Source organism: Charadrius vociferus, unplaced genomic scaffold (genome assembly GCF_000708025.1).
Source record: "Charadrius vociferus isolate BGI_N301 unplaced genomic scaffold, ASM70802v2 scaffold261, whole genome shotgun sequence".
Classification (NCBI taxonomy): domain Eukaryota; kingdom Metazoa; phylum Chordata; class Aves; order Charadriiformes; family Charadriidae; genus Charadrius; species Charadrius vociferus.
The window spans coordinates 2002516-2016661 of NW_009646856.1; the positions used below are offsets into that span (position 1 = coordinate 2002516).

The window sequence follows — 14146 nt, forward strand, 5'->3', positions numbered from 1 at the left end:
AAACAAAAATTAAATATTTTTCTGGGGCTTTGAAAAGTGTTTGTCTAGGTTTTCGATTTATCAATCCACTACTGAATGTACACTTTGCCCCTAAAGGAGAAGCGCAAAGATAGTGAAAGATAATCTGTCTTCTCAAGAGGGTCAGGGCCTTTCCCCACAAACCAGGTTTGTACCTCACAAGTTTGTTTCATTTTCCAGAATTCAAATATCAAAACCTCAGAGAATACATCTCAACAGAGATTTACTGTCTCTGCTCGCGTGGCAGCAGGGGAACCACAACACGTTCTGAGATGAAGAGGTCCAAGGCACCTCTTCGGTGTATGACACTGGGTATCAGAAGCCTCGGGTCTAACGGCTCGTGGAGTTTTAGTGTTATCATAACTATATGGCATTAATGATGTCACTTTGTTCTCAAGCATTATTTTTCATCCACAGAAGCAGTAGTGAGCATTTATTGTCCTGTCATTGGCGTATGTACATTTTAATGTTTTAAACTGCACTGCATGAAAACGGATCTACTTAGTTTGGAAGTGTCTGTACACCTCAAAGGAAAAAAGCAAGCAAAAAAACCAACCCCAACCTAAACCAGCAGAACCATGCAGTAGTCTAACTGCTCACCCCCCGCCCACCCTAAACATCCCCATGAAACGCTGCCAAGAAGTTGCGATCAAATACGTACGGTCTCTGAAGATCCGAGACATCCCTATCCCTTCCTGGAGCTGCGGAACACAACGTGGCATTTAACTGCTTTTGGGATTTCTCAAGTTAAAGCCATGCTGATAAAATGCCACACTGATCCCCTCCCTTGTGAAAGTCAAGCTGCATTTCAGATCCAAATGTCCTTATCCCGCTCTTACCCAAGGACTAACTTATATGTAACAGGTACGTAACGAGGCAGTGGTTGAGGGACCCAAAAAACAGGCAACGAGGAGTCTGTATGCAACATCTCACTGATTTCCATACAAGTACGCTCTGCTTGCCAGTAAAACCAGCAGTTCAGAAAAGGTCTCTTACTCTGATCTTCCCATCTTATTCCTGCCGGGAACAGGAGATTGGGAAAGGCAAATGAGGCGTTCGGGTGCACCTACACCTTTGGTGCTCAGACCGTGCCCTCGCTGAAGCACTTTGGTGTATTTGGTAGGGAGAGCATAACGAGGTTCACAGCTCGTCTTCCAACAAGGCAAAAGGAGGAAGGTGAGCAGGGCTTGGGAATCAGGGCAGTTCCGCGCTGCTGGCAATAACACCGCTTGCAAACTGTCCATATACAGAAACATTAAAATTGGCACTTCAGGGTGCCGTGTTTCATGGCAGAGTTGAACTCAAATTTATAACCTCTGTCCTCTTGAAACGCTATCTGTGCTTTGTGGAACACTGACGCATCTCTGGTTACACGAAGTGCTGAAAACCAGCAAACAAACTAGGGCAAAGTTAGCTCTGTGAAAACATGGCCTGTAAAGTGGGAAGCTACCCGAAGTACTTCATCTCCCATCTCACAGCACGACTTACATTTTTTTCCACTGAACCTTCCGAAAAGGCAAGGGGATTTGTTTCATGATTAAGTTCATACACGATCTTGGACTGACATCACGGTTACGTTCCAGTGGTGTATTTTCAAGGATAACTGAACATTCACAGACATTTATGGGTAAATTGAGCAGACACACAAACCCCTCCTGAAGCTCATTTTTGGCGAGTTTCTGGTAAAGCTCCCGCACATCCATTTCTGAGAAGCACTAAACCACCGGTACTCTGCGGAGGGCGTAGGACCACAGAACCGCTGCAACGCCAATCCTGAATTCACACAATGCAGAAGATGAAGTCTGTACACCTTTAGACCATTTTGCTACCTGCAGTAATCACTGCGCTTTTAGAAAGGGCAAACAACAAGTATTTTAGTATGAGAACTGTTCAAGTAAGTTTTAATAGAGTGCACCAGTGAATCAAGATGACTTGCATCAGATTTTGTTTCAATGAACATCAGATAAAAAAAGAAAAGGGGCTACAGTTCTTTCTTTCCAAACACCACCCTTTTTCTAAGGCAACAACACACGTCCATTTCCGAACATAACTGTTACATAGGAAAGCTACATCACAGTACAGTATGTAAAGTCCATCTCGGTCAAGAAGCCATTAGAGAATGGCACATTTACTACACTTACAGCCTTCTAACTTAGGGTTACAGAGTTTTACCACAGCTTTTTTTTTTTAATTTTTATTTTTTAAAGTGACAATTTCTTAATGAACTTTCTATTCTTCACAAGAGTGTGCAGATGGGGCCCATATGTTGATATTACAGTAATTACGACATTAAATAACATTGCACAACCAACCTCTATGGTTAATTCAGTACAAAATAACAAGTATTAAAATGTACCAGTACTAGTGGTTTTACATAGTTTATAATCATTAATTATGAAGGAAAAAAATGTGGGTGTTGTTTTTTTTTTTTTCTTTTCTTTTCTGTAGGCAAGTGCCTAATTACAAAGCTGCACATTACAGGCATAATGATGTGGAATAAATACAAGAAATCTGGTAAAATATTAAACATAAACAGGTTACATGGGAACAAACTGTACAACCACGAAAGCATAAATCAACAATTTATCATTATAAACAATGTATGTTTAGCTGTAAAATATTATGCGGAATTGCATGTACTCTTTGGGGGGCACATGTTCCAAAAGCCAAGCTAATTCCTGAGGTGGTATTATTAACTTATACAATTGGTCAACACTTCAGATTATCTTGTGCTATTAAACAGTCCCAATATTAATATAGTTCCATAAAATGGAATTTATAGTATTCTGAAGGCAGCAAACAAGTGATATTTTTACACCATGATATTCAAATGAAATAATTACGGTTCTCCATTTCGGTGCTACATTTGTTAACGGGCCACGGGAGTCAGCACTGTCACGTGCAGCCAGAACATCGCTTACGCCTGGTTTCTGTTCCCCCGCAGCTCTGAGCCAGCCCAAGGCAGAACAAAGTTTTTAAACTGTAAGTGCCAACACTGTAAACATGTTTGTATTTTATTTTTTTTTCCCCAACTAAACACTGTCCAATAACAAGGATAAGAGCCAAAGATAAGCAGGAACAGTCTCGTGTAGAACAAAAGCCGATTCTTCATCGACTTTTGGTTCAAATCATGAACAATCTTTAAATAATTAAAAATGGTCACGCTACAGTTGTGAAAACTATGTTTGTGCATTTGACTCGGGACACAAGTTTTTTTAAAAAACGCATGATAGAGGTAAGACTTATAAAAACCACCAAAAATGTAAATGATAGGGAAGAACTTTTCCAACTCAAAGCATCAAACATACATTTCTGTGCAGAAATCTAGACAACTATACAAGATCTGAATTTAAGCAGTCATCTTTTTATTATACAACTCTATGAACATAAAATGAACAGAATGCTCTATATACTTACCTGTACATGTGAACATAACTTCTTTAGCTACAGTTATTTAATATAGGTCATACTGGATTTAACTTTACAATTCTGAATAACTATGTATAACCTTATTGCAATTAGGGCAATTTCTACATGGGGAGTTCACAGGCCAATCACATTAGGCGTAACCAGTACATTCAAAGTGTAGATCATGTATGAATCTTCCCTGATCCCAAAAAATTTAGGTTCTCTTTACAGCTTAAGCTCGTTTGCTATCTTGGATGCAATGTTCTTAAAGGCGATAGAAGTCCCAGATATTCTTTTGAAACGAACTCCGTTGAGCGACAATCGTGGCAGTTTGCAGACTTCCATCTCCCACTGAACAAGGCTATCTTGCCGTGCATCGCCGTGAACACAGAAGAGCAAAAACCTCTCTTTTTGTTCGTAATCACAGTTATTAGCATCTAACACTTTCCGAATCTCTCTCATCATATCGTTCGGGTCCATAGAGCTAGTGGTCTTCATACTCCACGTGAACCGCAAGGAGCGTGGCTTCGAATCTTTGCTATCCTCCTTCTCCCTGTCTTTTGGCTCCCCAGAAGCGCTCCTGGAAGAAGTGACATACAGAACAGTCAAAAACACAAGCAGTATAGCCAAGAGAGGGAAGAGAAGTACAGTTCTCGAGCAGGGGTTTCTAAACTGCGACCGACACAGCACTAGTCTCACGCAGGCTAATTCAAAGAGTTCGATGGATACGGTTGGAACAGTTGTGCACCACCTCCTGCATGCATGTGCGCTTCCGCACAGCACTGGGAGCTGCTACCTGCACTGGTGCAGGCCCCAGTAGTGGCACACAAGCAAAGCAAGTTTGGAAACCCCTGCTCTAAAACGTTCTGATGACAACATGTGCAATGGTAACTGCAGCAGACACACGTTACTCCATACTGCTCCAAAGAAAGTGGAATCTATGTAAAAGCATGACTGAAGTTCTGCTGATTTCATGATCTGGAGCATGCCATACACCAACAAAACTGCAGTTGAGGGACACAGTCCTGAAGCGTAAATCATACTGCAAAAGCAGCAGAGGAAGAAATCCCACCCTGCGATTCACAAGTCTTCAGTTAATCCCCTCCCCTCTTTTCTGCCTTTCCCCCCTTTTGCATTTATTATGTATTTTTGACCTCTCTCTGTGTAAAAAGACCTTATAATAATGTGCTTTATTTTAACTGATGAAGCAGAATTTTGTGCTGTTAATGTGGTTGTAAACAGCTTGTTTGTCAACCAGTTGAATACATAGCCAGCAGCTTTTTCACAGAAGAAAGAGTGATGTGTAGAAACAAAGTATTTTAGTTGATACAACGACTTGGACAAAATGTCCACGGAGTAATTTCCAATTAATGTTCTTACTCTGACGCTTCCTTACCGAATAGATTACTTATTCCATTGTAGAAAGCACTTTGAGAAACAGCACTAATGATTTTAAAGTAATTCCACTGCCAACTACTTCTGTTCTTGTCCCAAGTACTTAAGATGCCCGATGCTTCCCCATCCGGCACTGGGGAAAGGTGCTGTTCTCATTTTGATAGTCTATAAACTGTCACTATTCAGAGAGGAGTCAAAACAAGTGGTTTTATTTGAACTTTCTGTGTGATCCCCAGAGAACCACGTCGATATTAAGGGATAGAGCATGGCAGGGATAAGATCTCAAACAACTTTTAGCCCAAAACAGACACTGTAGGATGACAAAAAGTAGAGGAAGCTAGAGAATGAAAGCAAGAGCTGGAAGCAACTTCACACTTCATTTCATTTGAACATTTGATTAATCTCTGTTCCCTTTCCATGTCAAGAATTTGACAGCTAATAGACTTTGAATTGAAAAGGGCTAATGTAGATAAAATGCATTGCATATTATACAATGTATCTTGTTAAGAATGTGCTGCTTTTTTTTTTTGAAATAAAGGCTTTCTGTTTTGAAAACTAAGTCGATACTTTTAGTCAGTGACCAGTTTAGAATGCAAACTACAATGCCTGTTCATTAGAGAGCATAAAAATAAAAAGTTATGCACTGTGCTAAGCACACCAAAAATGCAGAACCAAATGCTGAAACATGGCAAAAGAGCAGATATACTGGAAAATGAGCATATGAAGGAATGCTTTATCACTAACAAAGCATCTATAGATTTGTGTACAGCAGTTGCCATACAAATTCAATATTTAGCAGTCACCACCCTTTTTGTCTGAATGTCACTTATTTTATTTCTCAGTGCAAAGTGACATTCATTTCTTGGGGACCATGAGGTGTTTACTTCTGGCAAACAGCAGCTTTAGTAATGAACACAGTATGTAACTATAGTAAAAATTTAATATATACATATACACACACAGACACGCACAGAGTATACTACATTTTCCACTGAAACCAAAAGTAAACACCGTTAAATATTTATAAACCAAAACATGATTTAAAGTGCCTAAATGATTGGTTAACTCCTACAGGGGGCTTTATTAGTCAATGGAATATGCTTAAATGAAGTTTTATATTAAATACTTTGCAAGAAAGCAAAAGTGAGGGATAAAGGACCTCACCAAAACCCCCTCCCCCCCAAATAAAAAACATTTTTGAAATGCAGATTACTTAAGCACTATTCTGTTTTACATCCTGATTAAAAAAACTTTAAGAAATCACTTAAACCTTGATGCGAAAGACCTAGGAGCGAAGTATTAATAGTGGCTCCTCACCTTGAGGTGTCAGTTCTGCCACTGGCTTCGCCTTCACTTGGATCCCTCAAAACAAAGTTAAGGTTGAGATTCAATGATAAAGGTGAAAAATAAAAGTTAAGAAAACCTACATCTAGAACAATGTTAAATAGCTACTGAACAAAAAAAAAAAAAGAATTATCAGTATAATAATGTCAAGCCTAACACTGTTTAATAGTATTTTTTCACAGCTGTGATTTTAATTTCCCTTTATGTTACCTTCACTTCTTTCAGCTCTGACATGTAGTTGTTTAATTTTTTTTTTTTCTTTTTTTTAAACTGATGGTAAAATTAACACGTTGTCCTCAACCTACTGCAGACAGAGCAACGGCCACATGTAATTCCAGCAAGCACAGAGGAGCAGTCGATCAAGGTGGTCCAGGGGGGCTCCACTTGCACCCTTCTGGGCCAGGCCTTTAGACCTCAGTCCTGAAAGCACTTAGGTACGTGCCCATGCTTAAGCACACTCAAGTAATTAAAGATAAGATGTGCCTAAGAGTTTGAGAGACCAAATGTTTGGAGCCCAGGTCAGAAAGGTTACTTATCTTTAAGCTAATCAGCTGTTACATTGACTTTGCTAAGATTACTGGTGAGCTTGAGTTTAACCGTATCTTTTTTTATCGTGCTGAATTAGAGCTATACTTTACCAAGGAACTGTTTTGTATTATGCCTTTTTAGTCTGAAGCAACTTGAAAAGTATCCATAGATCGTATAAGCCACCTAGGTATGTTCCTAGTGCTGCTGTACAGGAATTTTAGCACCAATTTAAATTAGCTAACTAATTTAATACCTTCAAAACAGAAATACATTAGTAGCTAAATCACAGAAGTATCACTTGACATAAACCATCAATACAAAATACTTTGATACCCTGTTCATTAAGCATTCTCATTATGCATTTATTTTACATACTTACCAGAAAAGGCATTTACCTTTGCCAAAAGATAGTAAAAAGTCTTTCATGACACCTTCTAATCAAAGTATGCTTTAAACCATGATTTCCTGAACAGTACAGAAGTTAAAAGGCATGCAGTTATGTGACCCAACTAAAAGAACAGCAGACCTCCCCTGAACCTCCACCCATGTAATCCCAACCACTAAAAGTCTCAAACAACCCAAAGTTTAAAAGAATAAAAACACACCAAAACACCAACACTCCCCCCCTCCTCCAGCAACAAAACAAAAACCCTACAAGGCCTTCACTACAGGGAAATGTATTTTTAGCAGTATAAAACATAATAGGAAATTGAATAAAAATGTTCTATAGCAAAGAGCATTTAAAAATACATCAATTTACAATATATTAATTCTACATACACAGTTTACAATATTATTTCAATATTGTAGTTTAACATAATGGAAATATTAATTCTTTGATCTGACTCTTCAAAAAAATTCAAGATATCATTCCTTGCAAATAACAATGGGCTATGCTGCAAAAAAAACAGCCTGTGCTCTTGAAATTGATTAGTTACTTAACAGGAAATACCTTTCTTCCCATTTGGAAATCTACCCTGACAACACAGTTGACTAACTTTTCTGTAATTTTTTTTTTTTTTTTTTTTTTTTAAAAGCCAGAACAAACTCTCTGTTCTCAACTACGTAAATGCTGGAGATACAGGATTATGATGCTCCATTATTGGTGTCTTCAAGTTTCTGAAAAAAGAAAATCATGCACATACTTTTTTTTTTTTTTTTTAAAAGATCATCATAGGAGGCATTACTTAGACACACACTGACACACTATCAGCTCACCAGGTTAAATCGGTTTTATGAGGAACATCACTGCATTTCTTCTAGCTTTCCCTCTTCTTTTCCCTTGTAACATATCACCTTATGTAATTCATGATATTTTACTGACTACTAGCTTTGAATTATTTTTTTTTTTTTAAACACACAAATGATAGAATTCAATACATAACAGCATGGTTCTGCAAAGAAAATAGAGCTTTCCAAGATATAATTCTGTTGTAAAAATGACAATAATGCAGTATGGACACATCCATAAGTAGGCTTAAGAATTATAAGTAAATCACTGTTAGAAAGAGGGAAGCTGAAAAATTAAGTCCCTTTTTGGGAAAGCTATTGTAACTGCTAAGTCAACAGTCACTTGATATTAAACATTGTATTCGAAATCTTTCCCAGCACCCCTCCTGACAGTATTATTACTGTTAGCATCATCACAGGAATGAGCGCAGGTCCAGGATGTGTGGGTTTTCTTCTTTCAGAATTCTTAACTTACATTTGAAGAAGCTGGTAACATGATACGAGAGGCTGCATGATACTGAAATATTAGTATTTCCAGACATCCAGACTTCTGTCCACTTCTAAGCTTCTCATTTATTCACAGATTTTAGAATTCCCTGAAATAATTTGTTAATATCTATTCCCTCTAAGCACAGCATTAAAATTGTTGTAAATACAGCCCTTACACGTGCATCCAGTTAAAAAAGTAAAATATTGTTAACATTAAATAATGACATTTTTAAGGTACCGCTTTTAGTATTTAAGTTCATTTGATTTTAACTTAATTGTAGCATCTTTGTATTGTATCTGTAAAGTGAGGAAAAAACCCCTTTTGAGAAGTATTCTCTTGCTCCTTTAAGATAAAGGAGCAGAATAGCTGGTCAAACATAATGGTTACAATATGCACAGAGAAGTAAAACAAGACAGGTTCTGGAACAAACACATAAAACAAGCAGCATTCTAACTAAATTTACATTTAATTCAGACTTTAACTGGAAATTCTCAATGACTTCACAATTATGGCCCTAGTTATAGGCTGGGCTTTTTTTTCCTTTTGTTTTCTCTTAAAAATCGAGGTACTAACCTGCGAGCAAACTTGGAAGTTATCTTGCTTATTATACCAGTTGATGTCCCTCTTCTAGCATGTGCAAAAGCACCGGTTTCATGTGATGGTGAGGCGGGCGGTCCATTGTAAGTGGCATTACGCCGCTCCCTTAGCTGCTCACCATGGAAAGTGCTTCGACTTGAACTCCCCCGAGGAAAGCGGGTTCGGTCTGGAGTGGTAGTGCTAATACTATGAGCAGACGGGGAAGCAGCAGGCACTCTTTGAGTTGCACTGCTGGGAAAACAGAAGCATAAATAAAGAGAAAGACTATGCTAGAATCCCTCCTACATGACAACCATTTCTCAAAGATAGGAAAAAAAACACCCCCGCTCTTGATTCTTTTTTATTTTAAAACCTGAATCTGCTACTGATTTGCTTCTATGATTCATACTTACAAGTAATCAAGAGATATTTTCATTGTAAAATCAAATTATCTCAAGTATTAAGAGCAGTTAAAAAAGTATACACAAATAATAGGACAAAGGTAAAAGGTAGAAAAGTCTGTAGTAAGATCTGAAAGTGTTCCCAGCCCTCTTTCGGAAAAATTTGTTCGACAAAACCTTTAACACAAAAGCACTCCAAAAACTTAACAGGTATTTCTTAAGAAGTAATCATCTGGCACAAACAAATGTATAAAACTATTTGGGCAGTTAATAGTAAGAGCAACTATACTATGGTGCTTTTAGACAGAAATGAGCCGACCAATCTACAAAACCAATAAATTGGTTATTATAAATTCAGTATTTCATTTGAATTTATGGTGGCCTGCTGTATGGTCCTGTCTAAATTAGTTAAATTTTTAACTACTTAAGTTTTCCAGAAGCTTCCAGAGGGAGGCAGTCAAGGAACTTCTTTAACTGTATGCAAACATGAGTGATGAACAAAAATCAGGCTTAAATCGTCTGTAATACCCACATTCCTTGAGTGAGTTACGGTTTCGAAACAGTATGCAACATGACAGTTTTGAATAGATTATAAACATATTGAAGTATAACACAAACTGAACAACAACATTTTTAAAGTGCACAGCATTAAAGAAAGAGTGATCAATTTATTACCTTGGTCTATACGCTTCAGTGCCATCTTTGATGGTTGGCAGTGTAACTTTGATAGGATGACCAGAGGCAGACATAGACTTTTGATGTCGAGGCCGTGTTGATACAGCGGAAGCTACTGCAGAGCCCGCAGAAGATGTGCTACTGGCAGACATTTCTGTTAGGCTTTTACCATGGCAGCAAGGCAGGAGGGACGGACAAATACAAAGGGAAAAGTTAGTCTAACACCCCCGCGGAAAACAGGGAAAATAACAACTAATTTTTTTCTTTTAGAACACAGCAAATGCTGTTTAAATAACCAGAAGACCGAGTGACCAGGCTGCCTTAGTCGGCCAACGTAAAGAATAGAGAATTCTGAGAAAATTATGTTCATCCATAAATCAAATCACCATATATGTTAAGTTAGGCCTTTTCATTCCTCCCAAAATTAAAGCTGACACACACATTATTCAAAGTAATGAAGAAAGACTACAAACAGTATATGAAAATTGTAAAAAATACTGAAAAAGAAATTCAGAAAGAGACTTAAACAGATTGATTAGACAGACTCTCCTTTCATGAAGATTTTCAGTTAAAACTTAAACACCTAAAACTTCAAACATTTGGAACTGCTGTCACATTATCACTTGGAAGGGACTGTGTTTTTAAAGGACAAAATAGTACTTCTCCTCTGGACTGTCCCAGCCCTTACTAAGATGAGCCAACCCTTTCAAAATACAGTTCCTTCGACCAGTACTTTTATTTCTGCTTCACCTAAGTGGCGAGGAAGAGATGAAAGTAGTGGCAAAACTATTACGTTATTAATTTTTAAAACAAAAGTCAACTGACTTAAGTCAAACTACAGCTTTGCCTCTACAAGCATAAACTAAATTGCATTAATAATATATTAGCAACAACAGTCCCAAAGCTAAATAATTTCTGTAGCAAAGAGGTAAAGATTTCGGATGAATAATCTTATGACACAAAATATTCACCTACACCAAATCCAAATTCAACTGCAACACAATGTATTGTAGGAAAGGTAAATATACAACTCAAAAGAAAATTCTTCTCCTTAATTTTTTTAGAAAGTGCTCAAAGAATTGAGTGTATTCATTGCACTCATGAAAGGAACAGGGATTAAGAGTTGTCTGTCTTTTCAATACTACAGAAAAAAATTAAATCTAAACAGTTAAATGAAAAGCTTTGAAATAAAATCCCTTCTCCTTATAGTGTTTTTGGTATTAAATCTATTGAAAGAAAAACATTATCAATCTTTGTGAGATCAGAAAAATTATTTTAGTATATACTTTAAGCCTAAATCTAAAAAATGTTATTTTCTTTCTTTTTTAAAAAGGATTGTTACAAACTTTGTTCAAATATTTTAAACTACACACAAAAGTTTGGAAAGACACTTTTGAAAACACGCATCTAATAATTTGAAATTAATTAAATATTGAAAATTAGTTTTCTGCTTTTTAATCTACCTCCTTAAAGCAGTTTAAATAGCTGTACTTTACATGTTCCATAGCTCATCGTTTTAATAGAGATCAAACAGCTCTATACTTTTCCTATTTCCAAAATTAAATGCATCTTAAAAAAATTCAAACACTAAGACAGAAAACAAAACCAAACAAGTTTACTAGATATTCAAGTTTACTAGATATTTAGTAGGTTTACTAGATAGTCATTTCATGATAGGGATTTTTTTGGTTCATTTTATCTTAACTGTTTCATTTAAACAGCTTTAAAAAAAACTATCAGAGTAGGATCTATTGCTTTAAATGAAAAAAAAAAAAATCCAGTTTTTACTACTCTCCATTAAAGCCTGTGTTTTATTTTTCAGTCAGGTACAAGTGTTAACTAACACCAAGGATAAACAAAGAACATTTTAAAAAAAAGTAATTGTGGCAATGTTAAATGTGTTTCACAAAACATACTAAATTGAGTGTAATTATCATCTCACATACAGACATATTGGTTACCATCACTACTAAAATATTATTTAGGCCAAAACCTGATATCAAAAAGGATCGACAAGTCTTAACAATTTCAACTTTGAGCGATTGTGGTAGAAATGAAAAAGGATCAGGCTCCGTAAAAAGAGGCAAAGGCAGAGCTACACAGTTAGTTGTAAATTTCATCACAAACAGAAACTGCAGTGGAAGACAAGATGAAAACATACAGTTGGATTTGACATATTTCACACCATGCTTCATAATGGTATTAATTGCATAACCCGCTGCTTCTGTGCTTCAGCTCTTGTACCCAAATTAATTAGCAAGAAAAGTTGAAGAATACCTGTTGTCCTTCCCATTCTGTATTGCAGAATAGCGATCTGAAGAACGTTCACAAACGTAAGTGTTCCTCCTTGTCATTCCACTACCAGAAAATACATTATTCTAGAAGAAAGTTAAGACTAAAATTAAATTAAATACTTTCTTCTCCTAAACATTATGTTGTACAAAAATGTAAGCATTGGAAGCAAATCAAAATAGAGTTACAGCCATCTACATATATTCTTAATGTCTTCAAATGTACTAGGTTAATCTATTGACAAAAATAATTTCTATCAGCTAATTTTTTTCCAATAGCTCATTCACCATCTCATTACTGTACCATTAACAGTATGCTAAAAGAAAACTTGGAGAAATTTAGTTTTGCTGACACTTGCTTTACTAAGCATTACTAGCCAATTCCCACATACTGTGTTAATGAATTATTTGTCTCTGGGATCAAAGGAACAAACTGGAATCCCAGAGAACACATCTATCTGGCTGGTTAAAAGGCTTCCCTCTGCAGATTAAGTTGCCAACTACAGCGCCAGCCTTACAGTTTGTTGCCCGCTGTCAAAAGAGTTTAAGAGAAAAATGAAAGTGTTCTTGATCTGTGTCAGTCAACCCAGAAATGATGATGCAGATAACATGACAAATAGGTCTGATGGGACCTTCTGTTACTAATTTCAGTTTGCACACCCTTCAAAAAATACCTACAAATGTTCTCCTTCTCCCCCTGTAACAAAGAGAATAGCTGCTGAAGACTTACCTTCAGTACATGATGTACAAATCTCAGTTTTTAATACAGTACATATTGAATTTGGAGTGGGAGAGGTTTGCCAAGTGCTAACATTACATACTGATGCACGCTGGCAAAAGATTTCAAATACACTAAACTTGGGTATTGTAGGACACCAAGAACTCTGCAAGATTTACTGTGTGTTTAGGTCTCCCTCATCTACAGCTTTTCAGCACCAGTACCACACCGCAGAGACTACCGAATTAAGTTTCAAAGCCAATTCATAACGAAGATTAGCACCTGCAGGAACTGTTTTTGAAATTAAACTCTCACAAGTTAGACTAATATGACTGAAGGTGATAAATATGTTTTTAAGAAATCCTGCCTTCCCTAACATCATGTTACCCTCAAAGTTACACAAAAGTATTTTAAAATTATCCACATTAAATTAGCTTTGTTTATTTTAAATGTTTGAGTTTTAAAAAACAAATTCACTTTTTTCTGTGTAAGCTGCTCAACCTTAACTGCTGTTGCAGTATCAGACACCACTATTCCTGAACCATGCCCATCACAAAGCCTTTCACAAAGTCCCCAAAATAGTAACAGATCTAAAAATGTACAAATACTGAAGTTACCATTAGCAAGTAAATCAATTTCTCATTCTTCATAGCAAAGATACTCCATTTAATTAGTTCTCACAAAGCAGAGAAATGCTTTTGACATATCAGCTTGTACCATACATGACTGTAATCAGCTTTGGGGCAATATAGTTTTGGGAAAGCTCAGATATGAAATCTAATCTTAGAAGACTCAAAAGTTCCTGCATGCAATCCACACAGCCATAATTTCAAAGACTCTTTGTGGGGGGAGAAAAACATCTATCTAAAATTTGGAAAAAAAAAAAAAAAATAAACGTTTAAAGCATCTGTGGATGTATTGCAGACACAGCCTGCAGAATATTAAGAGTTAAATGAACTTCAGCATTTATTTTGTTTAAAGAGAATTCCAGCAGAAACGCATATCATCTTCCCAGAATATCGAAGATGGGAGCCAGCACGTAGAATCCCAAAGGACAATGAGAATTCCTGCT

General features: G+C 36.7%; 1 protein-coding gene across 1 annotated transcript in view; it reads right to left on the reverse strand.

Moving 5' to 3' along the window:
* Positions 1–3048: 3048 nt before the first annotated feature.
* The window catches only part of MARK1 (MAP/microtubule affinity-regulating kinase 1), a 33844-nt gene continuing 22746 nt past the window's right edge, over positions 3049–14146 (reverse strand). Inside the window, exons 13-17 of the mRNA XM_009894304.1 lie at positions 12343–12443; positions 10066–10227; positions 8987–9241; positions 6139–6210; positions 3049–4006 (exon numbers count right to left, since the gene is read on the reverse strand). Of these exons, the coding sequence (XP_009892606.1) occupies positions 3652–4006; positions 6139–6210; positions 8987–9241; positions 10066–10227; positions 12343–12443 (945 nt within the window). The 3' untranslated portion in view covers positions 3049–3651. The remainder of the gene's footprint in view (positions 4007–6138; positions 6211–8986; positions 9242–10065; positions 10228–12342; positions 12444–14146) is intronic.